This window comes from Phyllostomus hastatus, unplaced genomic scaffold (genome assembly GCF_019186645.2).
Source record: "Phyllostomus hastatus isolate PE091 unplaced genomic scaffold, TTU_PhHast_1.1 phas_scaffold_182, whole genome shotgun sequence".
NCBI classification, from domain to species: Eukaryota; Metazoa; Chordata; class Mammalia; order Chiroptera; family Phyllostomidae; genus Phyllostomus; species Phyllostomus hastatus.
Window position 1 is genome coordinate 25,899,372 of NW_025334013.1, and position 25,766 is coordinate 25,925,137.

Below are 25,766 nucleotides of genomic sequence, written 5' to 3' on the forward strand. Positions count from 1 at the left end.
GAAGGCAGCTCAGTACGGTTTGTCACAATTGAACAGGAGCTCCGGGAGGGTTTGAGATGAGGCTCACAAGGGTTGAGGTGGAAGTAGGCCGATTTTCCTGGGCCACTGTTGGTTTCAGCACTGGAAGTCCTGTCCCAGGAAATCCTTCAGTTTCCAGCTCACTGGGACAGTTGGTCACCCTAACAGGGGACAGCCTATGTGTCCAACAACATTATGTTGTTGCAGTGAGATTTTAGGAGTGAAGCAGATGCTGAGGGAATCATGAGCAGGTAGGGGTGGGATATCTGTGACAAAGTGGATGGACATGGAGGGGAAATGGAGGCTGGAGTAGGCCAAAGACTAATGAGAGAGGAGAGGCAATCCGCCCAGCCTTAAGAAGAGAGAAAAGACTGGGGTGTGATAACAAAGCAACTCACAATACTGTGTGCTTGCAAGGTTGTTTTGCTGCTAGGAATGTAAAATGGTATAGTCACGCTGGAAGATTGTTTGGCAGTTTCTTACAAAGCTAAACATATACCATATGACCCAGCAATCTCACTCCTAGGAATTTACCCTAGAGAAATGAAAACATACGCTCACACACACAGAAAAGCCTGTACGTGAATATAGGAGCTTTATGCATAATTGCTCCCAGAAACAACCCCAGTGTTCTTCCATAGATGAATGGTTAAACATAATGTAGTGTGTTGGTACAGTGAAAGATTGCTCAGCAGTGGAAGGAGCAAACTATTGTTACATGCAGTGACTTGGATGTAGATATTGAGGGCATTGTGTTGAGTGAAAAAAAAAAAGCCAGTGTCAAAAGATTACATACTGTGTGCCATTTATATGACATTCTGAAAAAAGCAAAACTGGGACCAGGTCAGTGGTTGCTGGGAGTTAGGGGTGGGGACAAGGTTTGACTATAAAGGGGCCATATGAGGTCACCTTTCTTCGTAAGATGGAACTGTTCTGTTACTCTGATTGTGGTGGTAGTTATACAAATCTATACATGTGTTAAAACTCATAGAAAATAACTGTATAATTCTATATGTAAATGAAGAAAATAAAAATGAAATCAAAACAAAAGTCACAGAACTCTGAGACCAGCTTTTGTTTCTTTTTCAGGTGAAACTAGTGAATATTCGCAATGATGACATTACAGATGGCAACCCCAAGCTGACCCTGGGCCTGATCTGGACCATTATTTTGCACTTCCAGGTAGGGCCTGTGAAGTTTAGGGTCCCAATTGCTTGGTTTGAACGTGGCCTAGGAAGAACTAGAAGTTGCACTGCCTTCCACAGGCACACTGAACCTTCCTTGTCTGAATGTGGCAGTGAAGAAGGGTGAGAGTGGGAGTTGGAAGTGAAGATAAGGACTGGCCTGGGGATAAAGCTGTTGCAGCCTAAATCCAGAACTTCCTAGTCATTTTCATGATGAAATGGGTGGGATTTTTCATTTCCTTTGCTTGGCCCTGTCATTGGCAGCCTGATTATTAGAAGTCTGCTCATCTGAGTCAAAACTGTCTCTTTAGGTACTCAGAGTGTGAAGGGTGGGTAAAGATGTTGGTTGTGATGCCTTAAAAGGGTGGAGTGAAGGCCTGCTTTGATGTAGACTTGTCTCTAATCTTAAAACAAGCCTGGTTAATTGTAGCACTGTCTTAGTCATCTGGGCTGCTGTAATGAAGTGCCATCATAGATTGGGTGGCATAAACAACAGATATTTATTTTTCATAGTTCTGGAAGTCAGAAATGTGAGATCAGGGTGCCGTATGGTTGGGTTCTTGGTGAGAGCCCTCTTCCTGGTTATGTCCTCACATGACCTTTCCCTTGGTGCGTGCATGCAGAAGAAGAGATCTTACGTGTCTTCATCTTTTTGTAATGGCATTCATTCCATTATGAAGTTTCTACTCTCGTGACCTCATCTCGTGCCAAATGCCCCATCTCCAAATACAATCACGTTGCGGGTTAGGACTTCATATGAATTTTGAGGGGACACAAACATTCATTCTACTGCAAGCACCTTGTAGTGGTAGTCACACCCAAGAGCAGTGGCACCCTGGTAGTATTCACAGAGTCACATGGCCTTCATAAGAAGGCTAATCCTTTTCCACTAAATACAGCCACATCTTATTAAAAGGACTGTCTTGAATCACTTTAGCACAACTAAGCAAAGCTATTTCTCAGACTACTCTTCCATACCCAGTCACTGTACAGGGAGGAGGGTGATAGATTAGAGGGAGCAGGTAGGAAAAGAAGGTTAATAGTAATAGGTATCTCCAGACACTGACTGACTTCCAGGGGCTGAGACCACTATTGTGTCTTACTTGGGGAGTTAGTGCCACCTGCTGGGTAGATATAGAAGAGCAAGTATATCAAAATTCCTAAGAACCTGAAACAGTTCTCTGAGTTTAGAGATTATTTCTTAGGGGTCTAATTTGGAGCTGGTGCTGACAGTTGACAGCATGGATAGGCTTAGGAAAGTGTGAAGGTAATACATATTTTTGTGGAACCACAAAATGGCCTCATGAATGCTTTGGATATAGGGATAACCAGGAACATAAACTTGGCAAGGTATTCCTTTGCAGGGTGGGGAGTGGAACTTTGTTGAGCTTTTCTCGAGGACTAGAGTTATCCTTTTAGAACCCTTTTGAACAGTGGAATTATTTTTGAAGAGAAACTGTATTTTTACCACAAATCTGCCCTCACTGTTAGTGTCCAATGTTAGTTTCATAGGTATGAGGTAAAAGGAATCTGTCCACTGTGTCTCTACTTACCCTGCCTACAACTAAATCTGTTTAAAAAAGGAAACTCAGGAGCCAGGGAATCAAAAGTGAATTGGTTAATTAAAACATTACTGGGACAGAGGAGATGGGGTGATGGAGCTGTTCTTATTCTGAAGAGTGCTGTGAGCAATGGTTTTTTCTTTAAAAATTTGTTATGAGCCCTGGCTGGCATAGCTCAGTGGATTGAGCGCAGGCTGCAAACCAGGCATCGCAGGTTCGATTCCCAGTCAGGGCACATGCCTAGGTTGCAGGCCATGGCCCCCAGCAACCACACATTGATATTTCTCTCTCTCTCTCTCTTCTCTCTCTTCTCTCTCTTCTCTCTCCCCTCCCTCTCTAAAAATAAATAAATAAAATCTTAAAAAATGTTGTAGGTAACTTACTACTATTATTTAAAAAACTAAAAACTAAAAACTAAATAAAAACTTGTTATGAGCCCCAGCTGGTGTGGCTCAGTGGATTGAGAGCCAGCCTGCGAACCAAAGGGTCAGTGGTTCAATCCCCAGTCAGGGCATGTGCCTGGATTGTGGGCCAGGTCCCCAGTAGGGGGTGTGTGAGAGGCAACCACACAAGGACGTCTTTCTCTCTCCTTTCCCCTCTGTCTAAAAATAAATAAATAAAATCTTTAAAAAATTTTGTTATGAAAAACTTCAAACATTTGTAAAACTTTAAACATTTATAAACGTAGAGAAAATGGTGAACTGCCGTAGCTCAACAATGATTAACTCATGGCCAATATTATTTCTTCTCTATCCTGATTCACTCCTCAAACCCCAGTAGGTTAATTGAAAAGAAATCCCATACTTCATATAATTTCGTCTGGAAGTATTTCAGTGTGTATCTGTGGAAGATATATTTTTTTTAAGCAAACCACAATATTATAATGCCATAACAATTAATAATTTTTTAAAATAATCAAAGATCTGGTCATTGTTCAGACTTCCCCAATGATCTCATTTTTAAAAATGGTTTGTTTGAATCAGAATCCAAACAAAGTCCACATATTGCATTAAATTTCTCTATCTCTTTGCGATTTGTTGAAGAAATCACATCTTTTTGTCCTGTAAGGTTTATAAAGATACTGATGGTATCTCTGGCATGTCTTCTAACAATGTCCTCTATTCCTCCATTGTATTGTCTGCAAAATGGGGGTTTCGAACTAGACCTGAGGCTCAGTCACATTCAGGTTCATTTTGGGGGTGGGGCAAGGATGGTAGTGTCTGCTGTATACTTTTATTGCTGTGCATCAGGAGGCACATAATGTCTGTTTCTCTTTTCATGATGGTGAGATTGATTAGTGGGGTCAGGTGTTTTCAGCCTGATCAATCCATTCTGCAGTCCCTGTTAGCTCTTCACCTAATGGTTTTAGCAGCTACTGATCATCATTGCTAGTTCCATTATTTCATTAGCAGTTGCAAAATAGTGATACTCAAATTCTATAATTTCTTTATTATTTGGCTGGAATTCTTCTATAAAGAAGAACTTCACTTTGTCAGTTACACTGAAAGGTAGCTCCTCTGAGAGAGGTAAGATAAAAAGGTTAATACCCCCAACTTTCCCTCTGTTTACAAGTTTTCAGAATAATTCATTAGTTCCCTGAGATTCTCCAGAGGTGACCAAAGGAAGTTTTTTTGTTGATTTTTTTCCTCCTAAGTATTACTGTGACTCATGTTTTTTTTTTAAACAGGCTTAAATGCATTTCAATCACATACAGCTATTGTTCTTTCTAACATTCAAATAGCTTCATCATCGGTCAGTAAGAGCTTTTTCAAGTTGAGTCTCTTGAGTCTTGGCATGACCCCCAAAGTCTTTGATCTTTTCCTTTTTTTCTTGTGAGATGACATCCTGTCCCAGACCTGAAATTAGCAATTTCTCCAAGGAGCTCTTTTTCTTTATTGCCAGTCTGAGTGCTCCTGGTGGGTCATTTCTGGACTTTTTCTCTAAACAGAGATGCCAGTATTATATTTTTCTCTTTAAAAAAAGCATAAATTTATACTGATATTTCTAATTCAAATTTGGAATTACCAACTTTTATTTAGTTTCTTTGACCTTATACAGGGGTGGCAATGTTAGGTTTACAGTACACGAAACACAGATTAATAAAGCTATTATAATAATGGTAACATACATGTCTTTTCTCACGCGAACAACCGTAAATCTATTTTTGCCCACCCCTGTATTTGTATCCTTTTTTTTCTTAGTCTGAAAATCTGGATCCTAACCACAGTAACACATCACATATTTCCTTTTTCTTACACATAGGTACACATATATCTGTAAAATCATATATTTTATGTAATATATTTGCATCAAAATAACATTATCAATATTACTAACAATATGATTGTTAAGAAGTTTATTATTTCTTTGCAGGTCTTTTTGTCCTTAGTGTAAATTTCCTAAGGATGTCCAAATAATTATATTTTAAAGTCATTTGAAATAATTTCTGTCTGTGTTACTAAGCCATCAATTCAATAACATAATTAGGTTCATTTGTTTTTATTTGCTTTCAGTTCTTAGGGATTGTTTTTTCCCCTTTCAATTTTATTTCTTATCATATAGATAAATACTAGAGATATATATTTACATTGTTTCAAAGGGAAGTTTTAAAAAGTGAATACAAGATGTATTCAGAGAATTCGTGTCCATCTTTGCTTCCTCCATCCTGTTTCTTCCCTTTCCCTATGGTTAACTTTTAAAAAATATATATTTTATTTATTTATTTTTATACAGAGGGGAAGGGAGGATAAAGAGGGAGAGAAACATCAATGTGTGGTTGCCTCACGCACCCTCTACTGGGGACCTGACCTGCAACCCAGGCATGTGCCCTGACTGGGAATCAACCAGTGACCCTTTGGTTTGCAGGCCAGCATTCAGTTCACTGAGCCACACCAGCCAGGGCAGTTAGCTAACTTTTTTTTTTTTTTTTTTAAAGATTTTATTCATCCATTTTTAGGGAGGAAAGGAGGAGAGAGAGAGAGAGGAGAGAGAGAGAGAGAGAGAGAGAGAGAGAGAGAGAGAGAGAGAGGGAGAGAGAGGGAGAGAGAGGGAGAGAGAGGGAGAGAGGGAGAGAAACATCAATGTGCGGTTGCTGGGGGTTATGGCCTGCAACCCAGGAATGTACCCTGGCTGGGAATCAAACCTGGGACATTTTAGTTCCCAGACCGCGCTCAATCCACTGAGCTACGCCAGCCAGGGTCCGCAGTTAGCTAACTTTTTAAAAACACCTTTTTGGTTATCATTCTATTGTTTTATTTTAGGAAAATACATATTTTAAAAAAACTTTATTGAAGTGTATTTTATATACTATAAAATCGACCCATTTTCATTGTTTATTTCAATGACTTTTACAAGTTGTGCAACGGTCACCGTAACCCAGTTTTAGAGCAGTACCATCCCCATGTCATCCCTCTTGCTCATTTACAGTTCTCTTTTCCCATCCGCAGACTCAAGCAACCACTAATTTATTTTTTGTTGCTTTAGATTTGTCTATTCTGGACATTTCACCTAAATGGAATCATATATGATATTTTGTGTCTGGCTTCTTTCACTTACCATAATATCTTTGAGGTTTCATCCATGTTGTAGCATATATCAGAACTTTATACCTTTTTATTTCTGAGAAGTATTTTATGGATATACCATGTATTTTGTCCATTCAGCAGTTGATGGACATTTGTATTGCTATTTTCTGCTATTACAGATAATGTTGATATGAATATTTGAGTACTAGTCTTTGTGTGGATGTGTTTTCATTTCTCTTGGATGTGTGCCTAGGAGTGGAATTGCTGGTTTATATGGTAGTTTTACGTATAACTTTTAAAGAAACTGCCAATCAGTTTTCCAAAGTGGCTGTATCATTTTACATTCCCACCATTTTTTAAAAGATTGTATTTATTTTTATAGAGAGTAGGCAGGAGGGAGAAAGAGAGATAGAAACACTGATGTGACAGAGAAACATTGGTTGCTTCTCATGTGCGCCCCAACCAGGAACTGGGCCTGAAACCCAGGCGTGTGCCCTGACCGGGAATTGAACCAGCAATATTTTGCTTTGCAGAATGACACCCAACTGAGCCATGCTGGTCAGGGCTTCCACCATTAATGTATGAGGGTTCCTGGTTTCCTACATCTTCACCAACAGTTGTTGTCTGTCCTTTAGATTACAGCCATCACAGTGAGTGTGAAACGATAGCTCCTTGTGGTTACAGTTTGCAGGAAAATGTATTCTTTAACTGAATTCCACAAACATTTACTGAGGGTCAGCTATGAGCAAGCTCTTAGGTACAATCAGTGGGAGATAAAACACTGAACTAGACACAGAGTCAATCCAGTTCAACTACATAAATCAAAGGAATGACAAGAGACATACTCTAAACCTCAGGGAGGTTTCGGAGAGGGAATTGGAACATAACACACACTCAGTAATTAATGGATTCTATAACTTCCAGAGCCTTTGACCTAGCCCACTGTTCTTTGCCCTGTTACCAATTTCACTGGGAGATGTAAACAGCTGTGGCTTTGTCTTCTGCATGTATATTAGCTACCTGCTTTTCTCTTTTGCTGTTGTTTCAGCATAGCAGAATACTTATTTTGTCTTCTTGTAGAGGGAAGCTCTGCTTCCAGAGTATTTTCCCAGACACAACTAATTACTAATTCCTTCCTTGGCTGTTTTTGACGTCTCGGTGTTTGCCTCTAGTATTAACTAAGTGTTTGGAAGTGTGGGAAAAGTTTCCCTGTCTGCAAAGCTTTTGGTTGTCTAATAAAGGATTCTATAGAGCCTCCAACCTCTTTGTCTTGCTTCAGATAGAGTGTCATATGTATCTTGCTAATTCTGTATCGTGTGGTTTTCAAGTCTTTTTTTATGGAGCGTCTGTTAGTTGTTTTCACCAAGAACGTGTTATATAAAACAAAAGGGAAATGCACAGTAGAACTACCACACGTTAGGGGGTCAGTAAAATAGTCATTGTAGTTGAACTCTGTTATAGGTGCTAATGAAGTAGAACAGTGATGCAGATGCAGGTTGAGGTTGTCATAGCAAGGGAGTATTCAATTGTAGGAGAGGCTGTAGCAGATTAAAAATTTGCTACTACTGATGAGACTGGCAGTACTGATAACTTCATAAAAAGGTTTATGGTTTCCAAAATGTTTTTTTAACATATTAAAAAGATATGTGCTAAATGGTAGGGATCCTTTTTTAAGTTTTTAGGTATGAAAATTTCAAGTACTCAGAAAAGTATAGAACACATCTTTGTGTGCATAGTCACCTTTAAAATTTAACAGATACTAATATTTTTGTTTGCTTCAGATTTTTCCTCTTTCTCTGTAAAGAAATAAAGCATTTCAGATGCACTCAATTTTCTTACTCTCTCTGACCCCACGTCAGTACTGTCTTGAAGAAGTTGATGTATATCATTCCCATATATGCTTTTGTACTTCATGACAGAAGAGGTATTCATAAACAATATGTATTATTGTTTCGATGTTTGGGTTTGACACAAAGAGTATCTTCTACATATCCTACTTTTTAATCTAAATTTTGTTTTTGAGGTTTATTCATGTTGAAAAGGAGGACCTGACTTGTTCATCTTCAGTAATTTGCATGGACTGTGACGTGAGCCCCTGCAGGTGTGCAGCACCTATTACTTGCCATCACACATGTAATTGAATGAAGAAGGCATTCATTCCTTCAGTTAACATCTGTGTACAAGTGCCCTGATGCAGATAGGCAAGAGGGTGTTCCGCATAGACACCTGGACTGTCGTTGCTGGATCGTACACGTCCCTTTATTTTGCCGAATTGCTCTCAGAAGCACTGTATGACTGACAGCGTTGTGCTGGGTAACACCTACTGTTGTTCATCATGCTTGTGTGTGTGTGGATCCCTGCCCTGTGATGCAGGCTTAATAACAGAAGAGATTTTGTCTCTTGTTGTTTTCTTTGACTGGCGAGGAATAGGCACTCAAATATTTGTTCAGTGAATGGACATTTTATGAATTTGATCTCAAGGCAGTGTGACAGGGTAGATCAGAGAAACAGACTATGGTGTCTGTTTTCCTGTGTTCATTTGTTGATGAGCAAACAAGCACAGAGACCGACTGACTTTTGGGGGTTATACATCCAGATACTAATCCTAGAATTTCTTGTCTCTTGGTTTTATCCAAACCAGTTTGAAAGTACATGTTAGGATTTATGGTTTTTCTAAAAGATAAGTTCTTAAAAGTCGGAATTTGACAAAATTAATTTCCATCTCTCAGTTGTTTATTAAATACTAGGATATATCTAGCACTCTGAAATTTAAACACTTCAGGGAGTTCAGGCCAAGTGCGATCTTTTAAAAAGAATTTTTTTAATTGTATTTTTTTATATTACCATTTAGTCCCCTCACTGCCCCCATCCCAGCCCCAGCATGATCTTAGCTGGGTAGACTTGAGGTTTACATTTTTGTGTAGTTTATGGTGCCTTAGTGCTTGGCATATCCATGAGGCATCATTCACATTTGTGGAATGGAAGAGCAAGCTCCTTCACTGTGGAGTCTCACTATGACTGTCTTTGTGGGAGACCTACGGAGAGTAAACAGTTAATGAGAAAAAGCCAAAGGAGAAGACAGGAAGAAACCGGTAGGCCCTAGAAGGCAGTAGTCCACTTGTTAGGAGCTCAGGCTAAATGAGAAAAGACCCAAGGGAAAGCGCTGGTGATCAGAGTTAACTTAGTTAAATAATGGGGGCAGAGCTCCTGCAAAGAAAAACAGGCACCCAAACTTCAGACCTTGGAACATATCTTTTTCCATAGAGCCTAGTCAAGAAAAAGAGTATATTAGGACCCTGGTGGTGGCTGAGTGTCTCATACCTTTTAGCTCCAGTAATAAATGGGCAAAAAGGGATTTACTATAGACCAGGCACTGAGCTGAGCACTTTATAGACATTATCTCTTTCACCCTTTCCACAGCCCTAGTAAGTAGGTGGCAGAATTTATATTTTTTCAGGTAAGGAAACTGAATCACCTACAAGTTAACAGAACTAGGAATTTGAACTTAGGTCTACCTTACTAACATTTCTCTGCTCCTGTCCTAGACCAGTTTTTCTTTGGAGCAAAAGGAAACAAAGGCCTGATCTGCCTGACATATGCAAAAGTTTAAGAAAGAAAATGCTCCCAGAAGTAAATATGCTCAGTTCTGTCAGGTTCTCAGAAAAACCCTACAGAGGAGCAGTCGTCTTAAATGCTGTCTTCCCTGGTCCTGAGTTGATCATTTTCAAGAATTTGATTTGCTTGCATTTCATGAATAAAATTCAAGCTTAGGCCTTAGGGAGGGTATGCATCTTAAAAGGTCCAGTTCTCTTCATTGAAGGAATGAAGGCTTGGTGCCTGCCAGAGAATTACATTGGAATGTCATATTTTTTGCTGATTATATGATTTCTGGCAGCCTGATAAAGTTTCAGTCTGGTGCCGATCTCCTTGTCTTATTTCTTGCCGTGGTTCGTGATGGTCATGAGATGGTGCTGCAGTTTTGTTGGTGCTAAGCCAGGGAAAGGCTTAGGGGAGAGACACCTAGTGAAGTTGTGAAGCAGTCGGGGGGGCTTCGGTAGGGTCTCAGAAGTGGTTGTGGAGGGCCTGTTGATTTAGGGCTTCTTACTGCTCTCCTTTTGTGCAGGGCACTTTTCAAGTTTCCGGGAAAGATGGGTAGAGCTGTACTGATACAAGTCTTTAGGGCTCACATAGCTAGAGCCAGGCAGGCTGTTTCTCTCTGCTGTGTGGGTTGGGATCCTTTTGGTATAGACTAAAGAGCTATAAGCAAGAAGAAGCTCATAAAACCTCTTTCCTTCCACTCCCTTCAGAGTCCTTTGGGTTGTGGTGGTATCTCATCTGTCAGACACCATACTAAAAATTGGGGTGGGCAATCCCATTGACAAAACAGCGTAACTTTTAAATGAACTTCTTAGACCTGTTCTTCAGACTTCCTGCCCTATTGCAATTTAAGTAAAAATCACCAAGGCCTCATTTTAGGAATTTCCTTCCTTACTTCCAAATAGCAAGTGTTATCTCTTTGTCTGAGTCCTTGGTCCAAATGAGTCAAGTTGCCAATTTAGAACAGTAGGGCATCTTTCTGTTTTGCTTAGCTGAGTATAGACTTCCATCCCTGCCACGGTTAAAAGCTAGTGTGGCATGGGGTCAAAAATGAAAAGTCTTACAACAGCAGTTCATGTTCTGGGTTTGCCACTTACTAGCTGTGTAGCCTTGAGCAAACTAATCAACTTTCTTAATCTTCTATTTCTTTACCTGTCAAATGTAAAATAATAATAGTTTTGACCTTTTATGGCTCTGTGAGAATTAAATAATCCATAGCTTAGCACAGGGTTTAGCACATAAAATAATGTTAGCTATTAGCAGCAGCTGCAGCAGCAACTACTGTTGTCACATGTCTCAGCAGAGATGCCGCTTCTGTTGTGTGGGGAAGTGGTGTCCATACCCTATGCCCAGAACTGGTTTCTGGGTTTTCCCAGTGAATCATTGGCCAGCAGATTTAACAGGTATTTCTCTTTCTCTCTATCTCTCTCAAAGAAGGGGAATAAATGCTGCAAGAGGAAGGCCTGTGTTTCTTTTCTTAACTCTGAGAATCAGGCTCTAGTCTCTCTTAGGTTATAATTTGATTAAAATAATTTTATTTCTGACCTGAAAAAAATAGAGAATATGTTTACCTTGCTTGATATTTTCTTATGGATGTGGTGGTACAATAATTGAAATCTATTTTCTTTCAGAGTCTGGGGGCCATAATTGCAGCATCCCCAGTCCTGGTTCCTCTTGGCCCTTCCCTTTCTGGTTCCTTCCAGCAGTTCCAGCAGCGCTGGTTTGCTTTTCCCTCTTTCTCCTCCTTCTCCTCCTCCCCCCTCCAGGTTACCTTCTCCCTTGGCCTCTCCTCTTCCCCCTCCCTCTTTTACTCTCACAATCTCCCCCTCCTCTTCACCCTCCCTAATTTCTCCCCTCCCCTGGTTTCCAGCTCCTTTTTGCTTTCTGTTTGTGTTTCTGAGGGCAGTGCTCCAATTACCTCATATTTGGAGAGAGGAAGCTACAGCCAATCCGGTTTCTGTCTGCTTTTAGGTCAAGTGATTTCTGAACTGCAGTGAGATGCTTTGAATTTGTCTTGTTGCAGCTCTGAGCCTGTAAGATGGCTGTCTGAATCAGCAGCGGCTAGAAGAGACAGAGAGAGGCGGGGAGGGAGGGAGAGAGAACTGGAGGGATTGCTGGCATAGTGCATGTTTTAAAATGTGCATCTAATCCGATGAAGCCAAGGTTGGGATTTCTCTGGGATCCCAGGACCGGCTTAGCTGCGTTTTTGCTAAGATTAGGAGAGGAAAGCGATGGGAAATTCACTGGGCTGTGTTAAAGAGCCGAAAGATTCAGTAGCTATTCCTGAGAAGGCTCCTATATCTCCTAAGAAAAGGGTTCGGTTCAAAAGGAAGTGGAGGGGGAAGAAAACCCCTACTCCAGAGGTATCTCCTAAGGAAGAACCCTTGGAAGGAACTGGAGACATTGAAGAGACAGAAACCCTAACCAAGTTAATAGTGAGTGTCCAAAAGGAGGAAGGAGTGGGAGGGGTAGAACATCCCCTGACAAATATTTTACTGCCTGGAGACTCGGCCCCCAACTCAGGGGTGGGAGATCAAGGGATGATTGTGCAGGTGAAGGAGAGATTCCAGGGGGAGATCCAGACTGCCCACCTTTTGCTAGAGAATGAGTCATCAGTTGCCGGAGGGGTCTGGGATTCCCTGGAAGAGGGGATGACTGTTATCGCTCACCTGCTTGATAACCCAGCGGAGAGGGATTGTGAGAAGTCAGTGAGCCAACTGGTGGAATTTCCGAGGACAGCATCCTGCAGCAGCAGGGCTGTGCTGCTGCCTTTGCAAGGAGAGACTGCAGTGGAGAAAGCAGATATTCAACCTGGATATCAGAGCAGCACTTTCCCCAGGATGGATTACCCCACCAGCACAGGAGATGAAGACCACCTTTCAGAGGGCTGGAGTGTGGAGGGAGGAGCCAAGGATATTTTAAGTGCCCCCAAGACAGGTTCCTGGATTGCAGAGCGTTCTGTCCCTTCATCACTGTTGGAGCAGTTGAGAGGCCATAGATGCACAGAGCCTGCGCACGTGGGTCGAGTGTCCCTCCAGGCTCCTAGACTGCCTACTTCTCAGAGTGATTTGTCCATCAGTGGCATGACTGTGAGCATTTTGCCCTCCTCCTCTGGCTATGGCAGCAATGGGCCACGTTTACGTGGGATCCAGCCTAAAGATACGGAACCTGAAAAGAGCTCCATGTCATTCTCAGAAGAGGATGGCACTCTTTCTTTGGAGGCAAGCCACACCCCATCATGGGGTCTGGAGGAGGTAGGTATGCATGTCCAAGGGATACACAAACAGCTGTTTGGATTCCTGGCCATCAAACTTATTAAAGTGGAGTGTGGTGAGCAGTGAGGATCTTGGGGCTTCTTCTCAAACTTACCACTATGTCAGGGACTGGGAGTTAGTGACTGCTGGGCTTAGCAAACAGAATCTATTTCAGGTCTGCCCCTGGATGCTTGGAACCAAGTCTTGTTGTCTCTGAGGAGTCCCTGATTCTGGGTAACCATGCAGCATAATTGCTTGAGCTGACTGGTGGGGTTCTCTCTCAAGGAGCAGTGCTAGTTAGCACTTACTCTCAGGCAGATCTGTTTATTAGCTCCCCTGCCAAAGGAAGTTTGTGAGATAGCAGAGAGGATGAGGGAGGCCTAGGTAAGTCTCTGAAATGAGTGGAGAAGGGGTGAGGAATGCTGAAGGGGTGAGGCAGCTGTCTTAGACGTAATTGCTCTTCTCCCCAGGAGAATGATGCTCTTACTAGAGCTGATGCAATCCTACTCCTGCAGGGCCGGGGCACATCTAGTGACAACACTCATTCAATATTTGTCGAGGTGGACAGGGCCAATCCTCCTTTGGTTACTAATTCTGGCATTAGAGGAGTGGGACATAGAGTTGGAGATTAATACAGTGAGGGGTTAGGAAGTTTGAAGGTTTGAGGCTCGGAAAAGTTGTTTTTTCTGATTAGACTTGTTTACGGCTCCCACAAGTTTTTGTCTATGAGTTATATATTGAGGCATGGGTGCTGGGAATGTTTTTAGGGTCAAGGAGCAAGTGAGAATTCAAGAGATCTGGACACTGAGAGGGTAGGAGGACTCAGCAAGACCCTAGGTGGCACAGTGACTGAAGTTATAATTCACCAATGACTGAGGAGCTTTTGTTGGCATGCCACCCTCTTCAGCAGAAGAAATACACACTTCAGGGTCCCACAGCGGCAAGAGGTGAACGATGAAGTAGGACATTTTCCTTGCTGAGACGTAGGGCAGCTGCCTTGATGTCTGCAAAACAGGGACGTGGCCTACCTGCTGGTGCCCTGCTTATCGCCAACCGCATGAGGCTGAGGAGAGTCCCATATTTTAAGCTGATGTGTTTGCAGTGTCTTCTTTGGGGATGGATTTCCCCGTAGATAGACCCGTCTCAGTGTCCTTTGTTATTACAGAGTTTGGAGACTCCCAACAGTTGGCAGGGGAAAGTGGTCATTGAAAACTATTCACTATATGGTTAGGCAAGAGCCTTCCTTGGGCTTTTCCATATAAACGTGTGTGTGTGTGTGTGTGTGTGTGTGTGTGTGTGTGTGTGTGTGTGTGTGAGAGAGAGAGAGAGACAGACAGACAGACAGACAGACAGACAGAAGGTGGAAAGGAAGGCAACAAGGTTTCTGGGGTGACGTGTATAAATATTGGAGTTCATGTCAAAGTCAGCTTTTATCTTTGTGTGGAATGGGTGTAGAGTAGTTGGGGATACAACCATCTGCTGAACTGGTTGCCCTTTTGGTACCACTAGCATTAAGTTGAAGTTGTGGAGGCATCATAATATTTTAAGACTCATGCTCATAAGTGAGTGTGAGATTTTTTACAAAGTTTGGGGTGGAAAATTTTAAAGGACTCTTAGGGGAAATCTAGATAATGGACCATAGGTGGCCATGGTACAGGATTTCCTCACTGGGAAGGGAAGGCTCCGAACCACTCCATGAGGAGTATTAAGGAAAAGTTTGGTGGCAGAAACCTTTTGAACCGTAATCTGTAGTTTGACAGTATTGATAACAGGATGATTCTTCTGCTGTTCAGTATGTGAATCAAATTGATACATGGCATTTTCTGGGCAGCCAAGCTCTGCATCCCATCCCTTCTACCCTTTTAGATCAGACAAGCCAGATTACTTAGCTGTAAAACTCAGCCCAGGCTGAGAAACTAAGTGACTGTCAGCTGAGATGGCTAAACCGTTTCTGAGGCTCTATGTCTATCCTGTGATGTGGAGACCACAGACTGACCTTCTTGTACGACACATGAGAAGTTCTTTCTCAAGATAAATGTAAAGCCCCTACAGAATGCAAGTCCTTAAGGCAAAAGGGCCTGAGAACTCCTTGGTCTTTGAAGGAACTATCTTTAGGGAGTGGCTCCCTCACCAGCAGGCTATTCACGGGGCCTGAGGACAGCCACGGTAGGAGAGACAGAGGAAGCGTGTTCTGACTCTGCAGGCCTGTACAATGTGAACTGACTCCAGGCAAGAATCTTGATGAGCCTGAATTTCCTCTGCTGAGGGCAAGAGCACTGGGAGGACACAGGGGTCAGGGGAGCAGCTGCAGCTAGTCACACACCAAGTCCTTCCTCAAGAAGAGACAGCTGGCAGCTTCAGACTGGATTTGGGGGTGGGGGGAGTTATGTGTGTGTGTGCTTGTTTTGGTTTTAATATGTTATAGTAGTAACCCTCCTCAGAAAGTAATTCCTGTTCCAGAGTGGCACCTGTCCTTGGTATAATTCAGTCCATGTAGCCTCTCTTACTGATCAGTCCAGAGCATATCAATGGGAATGGGACCAGGCTTTTGGCTGGACATAAACTTTGCAATGGGTTTTGTTTCTTTTCAGGACAGAAAGTAATAGAAACTTGTAATTCTTATGAGTGCGGGTTTAGACAATAGAAGTTAAATGGTCTACTTCCTGTTCACCTGGTATAGTTGATTCTCCCCTTGTCAAGAAACAGTTAATGCAGAGCAGGGTGGCAGAGACCAGCCGACAAAAATGGTTTTCAGCATGACAAGTAGATGAGGATTTGGAGCTGGATGGCAGCGGGTTAACGGCATTGTACTTTGATGTCAGACCGAGGCCTTCTGGCCCATTCTTTCTCTCTCAGGAGGACTCCCTACTCCCAGCTGCCATCAGTATCCACAATACCTGGCTTTTTGGAACAAGGAAAATTGTTAAAAATTCCTTTTTCCTCCCTATCTTGGCTCCCACTGCCAATTTCTTGCCCACACTGTTAGTGGATTCTATTGCATGAAGAATTTGGCTCTATTCCAATGTCCTTGTCATAAACCCTTACAGTCCCTGCAATCTCGGGTGATAGATCTAATATTGGGGGGCTAGTGATGCTGTGAAAGAAATCAGTTGGTATATGATTTTTCTGGGCTCAGCCTTTTCAGTATACAAATACCCCTTTTCCATTTCTCCTCTTTAATTATAGGGAGAGTTGCTTTACTAATACTAGCTTTGTATTGCAAGAAAAAAAAGCACAGAATTAACTAGATGACACTATTGTAGGAATATAGTAGTTAAAATTGCAGTTAGAGTCTTGCTTAAGAAAAGATTTTTCTTTTTCAAAAATATTTGACTTAATTAAAAATATTACTAAGTAATCATCATTATTATTTACATATAACAGTGGTGGTATGATTATGTTAAAAAGAGTCCTTATCTTTTAGAGATACACACTGAAGTGTTTCTGGAAGAAATGATGCTCTGTGGAATTTGCTTCATAGTAATAGGGAAGGACTGAAGTGGGTGGAGTATACATGAAACAAGATAAGTTATGAGTTGATAATGGTTGAAACTGGGTGATGGGTACATAGGAATTCAATATACCATTCTGTCTCTTTTTGTATCTATTTGAAAATGTCCATTTCAAAAAGAAGGTTAAGAAAAATAATGGTTAAGTTATTATATGATGCGTATACTGAAAAAGAATGAATATCCAGAATATAGACAGTGTGATACTAGGGGTAATAGTGAAGAGTGTCGAACCAGATTGGCTGAGTTTGACTTTCTGCCCTACTGCTCCCTAGCACTGTATACCTCGGGGCAAGTTATTAACTTCTCTGTGACATAACTTTCTTGTTTATAAATTGAGTATAAGAATAGTATGTACTTTATAGCAGGGGTGTCTAACTCATTTTCACCGGGGGCCACATCAGCCTCATGGTTGCCTTCAAAGGACCAAAAGTAATTTTATCTCCTTAACAGTTAAGGAGTAGTTACATTTATACAGTCCTAAAATTATTTTGGCCCTTTGAAGGCAACCGTGAGGCTGATGTGGCCCCCGGTGAAAATGAGTTAGACACCCCTGCTTTATAGGGTTGCTTTCAAAGTTACATGAATCAATACAAGTAAAACACAATAAATGTTATTAATAGTAAAGGTAAATGCCCTAGTTAGAAAATTAGGGAAAGCCCAGGAATAAACAATGCACAAAAAAAGGAAACCTAAATGCCTCATACACTTGCTTTTCTCACTAGTAATCAAAGATATAGCAATCAAAATGAGATACATTTTACACTCATCATATTGGACAAAAATAATCTGAAAATATACCAAGTGTAAGTGAGAATGTAGAGTGATGGAAAACCTCTTCATATCTTTTGGGAGAGAGTATAAAATGGTATTGTTACTTGGAGAGTAGTTTGACACTATTTGGTAGAATTGGGAAATATCCATATTCTGTGATGTAGGATTTCCATTCTAGTTATATTTCCTAGAGAGACCGCCAAGATTCTTCATGGAATACTGACCCCTAACCTTTATCTAAGTCTGATATTGGTAAAACACAGTTGTCATTAGATCCCTCTACCGAGGCATTCGTAACAAATAACTGCATGGTACCCTCATCTGCTTCTTGACTGAAAGTTTTCAAAGTCCCATGCCTTCTCTGCTGTGGGATGAGGTCAGCTAGAAAATTCAGGACCTGAGAATCAAATACCTATTTGTTCATTTCATCTAGTCTTATTCCCTGGGACTTACGTAGATTTCTACAATGTCCTAACTCCTCAGCCTGGAATTCCAATCCTCCCCACCCCACATCATCTATCTAATGTTACCTATGTCAGTGCCCAGTTTGAACCTTCCTATTTTAACAATTTTAACAGGTCAAACCCATAATCATCTACTATTTCTGTTCCAACTTAGTTCAACTTCCAATCTTTCCATCCACTTTCTACCTGGAATTTCTTTCCCCTTTCTCTTTGTCTATTCTATAATATCTTTCAAGTATGAGTTTAAATCATACTTTTTTAAGAAATATTTTTTATCACTGCAGCCCATACTAGTTTTCATTCTGCTGAGATCTTTTTTTGGATATCATTATATACTATATTGCTGTTGATCTTTTGAGACCTTAAATTATGTGTAATTCTTTCATGTGATCTACCACATATGACTAAATATAAGGTGAGATTCCCCCACCCTGTGCCTTTAGAAAAAAGGATTCTCTTTGCATTTGACTTCATAAAGTCTTTTTTTTAATATATTTTATTGATTATGCTATTACAGTTGTCCCATTTCCCCCCTTCTCTCACCTCCACCCTGTACCCCCTCTCCCACCCACGTTTCCCCCCTTTAGTTCATGTCCATGTGTCATACTTATGAGTTCTTTAGCTTCTACATTTCCCATACTATTCTTGCTTTCCCCCTATCTATTTTCAACCTACATTCTATGCTACTTATTCTCTATACCTTTTCCCCCCTCTCCTCCTCCCACCTCCCTGCTGCTAACCTTCCATGTGCCCTCCATTTCTGTGGTTCTGTACCTGTTCTAATTGTTTACTTAGTTTCTTTTGGTTTTGCTTTAGGTGTGGTTGTTAATAATTGTGAGTTTGCTGTCCTTTTACTATACATGTCTTTTCTTTATCTTCTTTTCTTAGATAAGTCCCTTTAGCATTTCATAAAATAAGGGCTTGGTGATGATGAACTCCTTTAACTTGATCTTATCTGAGAAGCACTTTATCTTCCCTTCCATTCTAAATGAGAGCTTTGCTGGATAGAGCAATCTGGGATGTAGGTCCTTGTCTTTCATGACTTGGAATATTTCTTTCCAGCCCCTTCTTGCCTGTAAGGTCTCTTTGGAGAAATCAGCTGACAGTCTGATGGGAACTCCTTTGTAGGTTACTGTCCCCTTATCTCTTGCTGCTTCTAGGATTCTCTCCTTCGTTTTTACCTTGGCTAATGTAATTATGATATGCCTTGGTGTGTTTCTTCTTAGGTCCAACTTCTTTGGGGCTCTCTGAGCTTCTTGGATTTCTTAGAAGACTGTTCCCTTTGCCAGATTGGGGAAGTTCTCCTTTATTATTTGTTCAAATACGTGCTCAATCTGTTGCTTTTCCCCTTCCCATTCTGGTACCCCTATAATTCGGATGTTGGAACGTTTAAAGGTGTCCTGGATGCTCTTAAGCTTTTCCTCGATTTTTTGAATTCTTATTTCATCATGCTTTCCTGCTTGGTTGATTCTATCTTCCTTCTGGTCCACTGTATTGTTTTGAGACTCAGATTCCTTCCTTTCTCTATTGGTTCTCCTCCGCGTATCTTCCTGCATCTCTTTTATGGTAACCTGCATCCTTTCATTTAAATTGCGCCCAAAATCAACCAATTCCGTGAGCTTTTTGATTACCAGTCTTTTGAACTGTGCATCTGATAGATTGGCTATTTCTTGGTCCCTCAAAAGGATGAGTCCTGGGGGACTGATCTGCTCTGTTGGAAACATGTCTTTCCCTGTTTCTCCTTTTTTTTTTTCCCGGTCTGGTCGCTCTTGTTATGGTGGGGGGTGGAGCCTTAGGTGTTTGCCGGGGCTGGGCACCCCAGTTGCTAGATTGTGACGTTATATGTGGGGGCGGGAGCGGGGACGGGAGGGAACAATGGCGGCAGTTCCGTTCTCCTGGGCCCAGACCCTTCTCTGGGATTCTGGGCTGCGAGTTCTGCCCTGGTCCACACTCGCTGCCCCACCGGGTCTGCCAGCCGCAGCTTGCATACTCAGGGATCACTGCTGCGTTCTTGTGCCCCGGATGGCTGTCGCGCCGATTTTGTGCCAGACTTTCCCCGGCCTCCGCGCACCGCCAACCCGCAGCAGCCCCACGCCTGCCCGGCTCGTCTTCTCCTACCAGTCTGGATGTACGGGTCTACTTCAACTTCTTGGCTGTCTGACTTTCATTCAGATAAATCCTCTGTCGGTTCTGGGTGTTATTCTGTCTGTAAACTATTGTTGTAAATTATTGTTGTTCTAATCTTGGTTGTGCGAGGAGGTACGGTGCGTCCACTTATTCCTCCATCTTGCCGGAAGTCCCCCTCATTTGACTTCATAAAGTCTTTATTGTTACTGAGCTCTCAGTGAAATTATAATCATTTCATGAGAAAGGATAAATAAATTTGGGTCACCATCTGCTACTCAATTTATATAAATTTTTGTAGAGATCAACTGACATAATTAGTTAAACAAAAAAGACCAAAAATCTAAGAAAGTTTTAGTTATTGTTTTTGAGAATTTAACCTCCTATTTTGATGTGTTGAATATAATTGTATATAAGTAGTAATCACACTACGAACTTTTTAAAATCACATCACTTATAAAACACACAGATAGCAAGTGGTCACATTATGGAAATCATAAATAAACATCAAGAGGATGAATGAATTTAAAAAACTAATCCAATGCTATGCAACTGTATTCTTGTGGCTGGGGATGAAATTTTCAGTGACTCCATGGATTCAGAAAGTGCTGTTGTATCTCAGAAATCTTAAAATAAAATGGAGAGGATGTTTTCTAGAATATTCACTCAACCAGTAGCTTTTTAAAAAATTAGCTTTATTGATGAAAAAGGCATTGTTGTCAAAGATGCAAAGAATTTAAATAACATGGTTTTATGAAATATAAAAGTAGTGAAAGCATTAAGTTAGTACATTAGACATACTGCTTAATTTTAAAAGTGTATGTGTAAATAAATTTCCAGAAGTTTATATGTTCAAGAGGACCACAAAGCTTCCCTTCCTTAATTCCTCTATTCCATCCATCTGTTATCATTTGGCAAAATTTGGGGAATGACTCATTTTAGCTAAATATGACATGTCTTAACCATGGCAGGGCAAGCATGTCTGTTTTTTGTTTCCCTCTCTTTACCTGGGTAACTTCTATTCATCTTAAAACTCAGCATAGATGTTGTTGTCTCAGAGAAGTTCGTTGGCATTGCTAGTTTAGGTTACCTGCTTCTCTCTATCACAGCGTTGATCTCTGTGTAATATATTGTCTCCTCTTCTGGACTGCTTGAACTTGAAACTCAACGTTGCGCTTTTATCTTGAGATACCAAGAACTTAAGCATAGCTCCTTGAACATAGTGGTTGTTCAAGAAGTAACAACAAAATGAATAAATGGTGTTAGAATATTTTTTTGTTCCTTTCCATTGTGTCTGGAATTATATTAAGCACAGATGAGATGTTGTTAGTAAATATTTGTTGAATTGTTAAGAACAAATTAAATTTTAAGATAGTTTCAGAGAAGGAATTAACCAAGACTTTGTAAGTGTGGGTGGAGAGAGAATTCAGGTAGATGTGCTATGGTCTCTGGAATGGTATTGAGGCTATCCCTCCTTTCCAAAAGGCTTCCTTTCGAGAATACAGATGAGGGAGAAGGCTCCCTGACACTGAAGCTGAGTTTTTGCATTTGGAAGATTAAAGTAAAAGCTTCCGCATATTCCAAAGGACAGCACTGTGCATATCACATATGAGTATTAAATGAAGGGGTGGACAAAAGCCAAATTTAATTACTGTGATAGTTACAATAATCCCATTCTTCTCATTCAGTGCACAGTCTAGGAAGGGCCTTAATCCAAACAGATCCCAGCCCCCATCCTACCCTGCCCCAAGGGACCAAAACACTTCTCTGTGTCATTACCGCTTTGTGAAAAATCTGAAGTAAAACTGTTCATTGAACTATTTTCAATGAAATACAAAGAGACTGTGATTGGCAGATAGGTGATGCCATCCGAGAGATTGACTGTGCCATCAGAGAGGACATGCAATGTCAATTAATAAACTGGAATTTCTTTTTTGAGTAAAAAAACACAAACACATTTCACTTTGTTTATTCAAGTTCTATCCCTTCTGATTTCAACAGATCTAGTTTCTAGTTCCAACAGTGTGTTTGTTGCCTTAATATGTATGTGAGGTGGATTCAGTGAAAGTACTGGGATAGGTTAGGTCACTGTTGAATGGTATCTAGTCATTGAAACAATCCGCTGGAAATGTCAAGGAGAACTGGAATAGAGTTGGCACCAGGGAGGGGCTTTCTGTATTGGACTTGCAGAGTGATAGCTGGGGTGCGGTTATCTACTGTTGTTCGGTCCTCAGCTCTGCAACTCTAGCTCTTTTTTATTCCCAGTATACTTGGAGTTGATTCAGTTTTAGGGGATTGGCTTACAATGTGATGATACTTGTTAGAGATTGATTGATGTAAATTAATTAATTTACAATAAAAACTATAACTGCCCAGTGATACAGCATTTGAATCTGGCCACTCTGCATTTTGTTGCTTTAGGATATCATATGGGAAGCAGATAATAATCTGAAGGTTGTCAGGTGAATGCAAAGATAGCAGGGTAAGAAATTTCTGCTTTCTCTGAGCAGAGATAGGTGGTGGGTGGAGGATGGATTTGCTGATCTAACTAATTGGTATCATCAAAGTGTGGCAGCCTGATTTCTCCTATAGAAGAAATGTGCCTGTCAAGTGGATGAGAATCCTGGAATTACTGCTTAGGCCATCATTTTACCATCACAGTCTTAGAGGCAACACTTACTTACTTCTCTTTTCTAGACTCCTTGCAAGCTACCCATACCTTTTTGTTCTCATAGTCTTTCTTCAGACATCTTACTAAGATTTATTAGCCTACAGCTTTCTTTCATACTAAGTAAAGTATTAGTAAAAGTTCCTGGTCCTGTTTTTGTTTTGGGTTTTTTTTTTTTTTAATGATTTTAAAGTGTCTTCTGCTGGTGTTTAATCTAACCTATTATGAGTTGAGTTTGTAAAGTTAGGATTCAGAGACTTGGAAGTGCCTGTTGTTGATTGTCCCTTGAACTGACCAGCAGGGAGGCTATTACTCCCACAGTGCTGCACCTAATGGAGACACCTGAGAGACAGTGCTCTGTTGGCATGCCATGCCCTCCCTGGCCAAATCGTCTTCTAAGAGCCATGCTGTATGAAGATTACTTTGTGTCCTATCTTTTGGCAGATCTCTGACATCTATATTAGTGGAGAGTCAGGGGACATGTCAGCCAAGGAGAAGCTGCTCCTGTGGACCCAGAAGGTGACAGCTGGTTACACAGGAATCAAATGCACCAACTTTTCCTCTTGCTGGAGTGATGGGAAGATGTTCAATGCACTTATTCACCGATACAGGTAAATGCAGTGAAATTTCAGTGTGTCTGGAGGGAATTCTCATCTTGTTTGTAATTAGTTATACTGTCACTTCCCCCTCAACCAAGAATCAAGAATCTGATTCATTTTATTCATTTGAAAAAGGAATATGTATTGAACTCCTGGTGTTCTAGGCACTGGGCACAAATAGCAGTGAACAAAACAGCAACAGTTCTTGCTTTCATGGAGATTATTTGTTTATTAGATAATACACAAATAAATATGTGCTGCCACACAGTGATAAGTGCAGTGGGGGGATGGAAGGTGGTAGGGGTTGTGGTATTTTGGACAGAGGGTTGGTGATGGCCTCTATGATGAGGATGTTGGAGCAGAGCTGTGAGAGCATGAGCCCTGTGGGCCTCAGGGGTCAGAGTGTTTCAGCTGGAGGAAATGGTGAGTACAGAGGGCCTGGCATGAGGGCTTACTTGGAATGCTGAGGAATAGCAGGGGGCTGGAGTGAGAGGAGTGAGGAAGATAGGAATTTTGAATAATAAAAATCAAAATTATTGCACTCTTAGTGGTCATAAACATGCTCCAATTTTCACTATGTACTAGCTTGTGATACTTTTCCCATGAAATCCAACCAGGCTGCTGTTGGTGTAAGTTTTGAATTAGGGAACACTGGGCTCTTGGTATGGATTAATATTTAAAAATGGAATTAGAACCTTTCTAAACCTATTGTTTTCTCTCTGAGTCAATCCATTTTTTAGCTCTAGGTATTTTAAAGAGGTTTTCTTTGTGTGAATTCATGTGTGGCATGTAGATGGTGGCCTTTCATGTGCCTTGGTGAACTTTTACAGACCTGATCTGATAGACATGGAGAGGGTACAAATCCAAAGTAACCGAGAGAATCTGGAACAGGCTTTTGAAGTGGCAGAAAGACTGGGGGTCACCCGGCTATTGGATGCAGAAGGTGAGAGCTGACCAAAGTTAAGTATGTTTGGCAACATTCACTATTCCTTCTCCTGGCAGGTTCCTTTGTTCTACTAAGAAATTTCTTACCCTTTCTCTCAGATGTGGATGTGCCATCTCCTGATGAAAAGTCTGTAATCACTTATGTGTCTTCGATTTATGATGCCTTTCCTAAAGTCCCTGAGGGTGGAGAAGGGATCAGTGCTACGGTAAAAGAACACTTTCTAAAAATACCTTCTACTTTGCTTTGTTTGGGTGGAATATATTGATTAGACCATAGTTATTAAGTGCTCACTGTATACAGAGCACTTTTATACAGAGAAAACTGAATCTACATCATATTTATATATGGTCATTGTCCTTGGTCCCTGGGAATGAGTCTGTCACTAATTTTGTAGCATCCAACCTAGACTATTCTGGGTGTCAGAAAATTAAATCCCATTTGAGATCCCTTGAGAAGCTTTGAAACTGGGACTCTGAGTGTTAAACTAAACAGCTGGGTAGGCAGTTCGAGGAAAAGGATTTTATGTAGTTTGGGGTGGTCTGAGTTACTTTCTGCTGTGCTTGTTTTGTGTATTGCTAATGAAAAGGTATATGATATTTACCTTTTGACATTAGGAAGTAGATTCCAGGTGGCAAGAATACCAAAGCCGAGTGGACTCCCTCATTCCCTGGATCAAACAGCATACAATACTGATGTCAGATAAATCTTTTCCCCAGAACCCTGTCGAACTAAAGGTAAAATCATTGCTTTTTTATAAATTCATTCTAAGAAATAAGTCTCAAAGCTTGTTGTTGCTGGTTTCTAGGTGAGGTAGTATGAAAAATTGGGCCAGGCTGCTTGCATTTACTCATTCATTTACCAAATATTAATTTTGTAGGCACTTTATAACCAGTATATACACTTCAAAGAAACAGAAATTCTGGCCAAGGAGAGAGAAAAAGGAAGAATTGAGGAATTGTATAAATTATTGGAGGTAAGGAAGCTTATCCTTTGCTGGGACTTAGGGTTTGCTGGTTTGCCTTGTGGTCACTACTGTGTTACATCCAAAACATCCTTCTCCCAACCTGCATTACCAGCAATATGCTAAGGTGAAAAATCTAGCATCATTCTCAGACTGGTCTTGAAAATTTGTGGAAAGGGGCAGTAGCAACCATCTGTATTTTTTAAAGGGCCTATTGAAAAGTGACATACATTTATTCAGAAATCTTGAGTTTTGTGGATGAGTTTTCCAGTTTCTTAGAGGGAAGCTAAGTGTTTCCTTGGGATGGAAAGAAAAGAGACTTCCATTCACATTTTGATTCCCAGAGAATTTGAACCTGTGGAGATGGTCATTGGACCTTTCCAGAATGAGGGTTATGAGGAGATAGGAGGAGTTATGTAAATGCAGAAAGAATGGAAGGAGTTAGAGCAGATAGTCCTCCCTGTATTTTAGAGGTGTTTATTTTGCTCTCACCTCAGGGTGAGGTACTGCTAAATATTCCATTGTTTTCTCTTATTAGACAGTTGGAAAAACTGCTGAATGGCTGGGTAAAGAAGCAAGAAG

General features: G+C 41.0%; 1 protein-coding gene across 22 annotated transcripts in view; it reads left to right on the plus strand.

Annotated features, from left to right (window-relative positions):
* Window positions 1–25,766, plus strand: part of MACF1 (microtubule actin crosslinking factor 1) — a 325,507-nt gene that overhangs the window by 140,611 nt on the left and 159,130 nt on the right. For all 22 annotated transcript variants that reach the window (XM_045859449.1, XM_045859456.1, XM_045859454.1 and 19 more), the window contains 6 exons: window positions 1,108–1,200; window positions 23,123–23,289; window positions 24,108–24,220; window positions 24,322–24,428; window positions 24,838–24,957; window positions 25,101–25,196. In XM_045859449.1, the coding sequence (XP_045715405.1) occupies window positions 1,108–1,200; window positions 23,123–23,289; window positions 24,108–24,220; window positions 24,322–24,428; window positions 24,838–24,957; window positions 25,101–25,196 (696 nt within the window). The remainder of the gene's footprint in view (window positions 1–1,107; window positions 1,201–23,122; window positions 23,290–24,107; window positions 24,221–24,321; window positions 24,429–24,837; window positions 24,958–25,100; window positions 25,197–25,766) is intronic.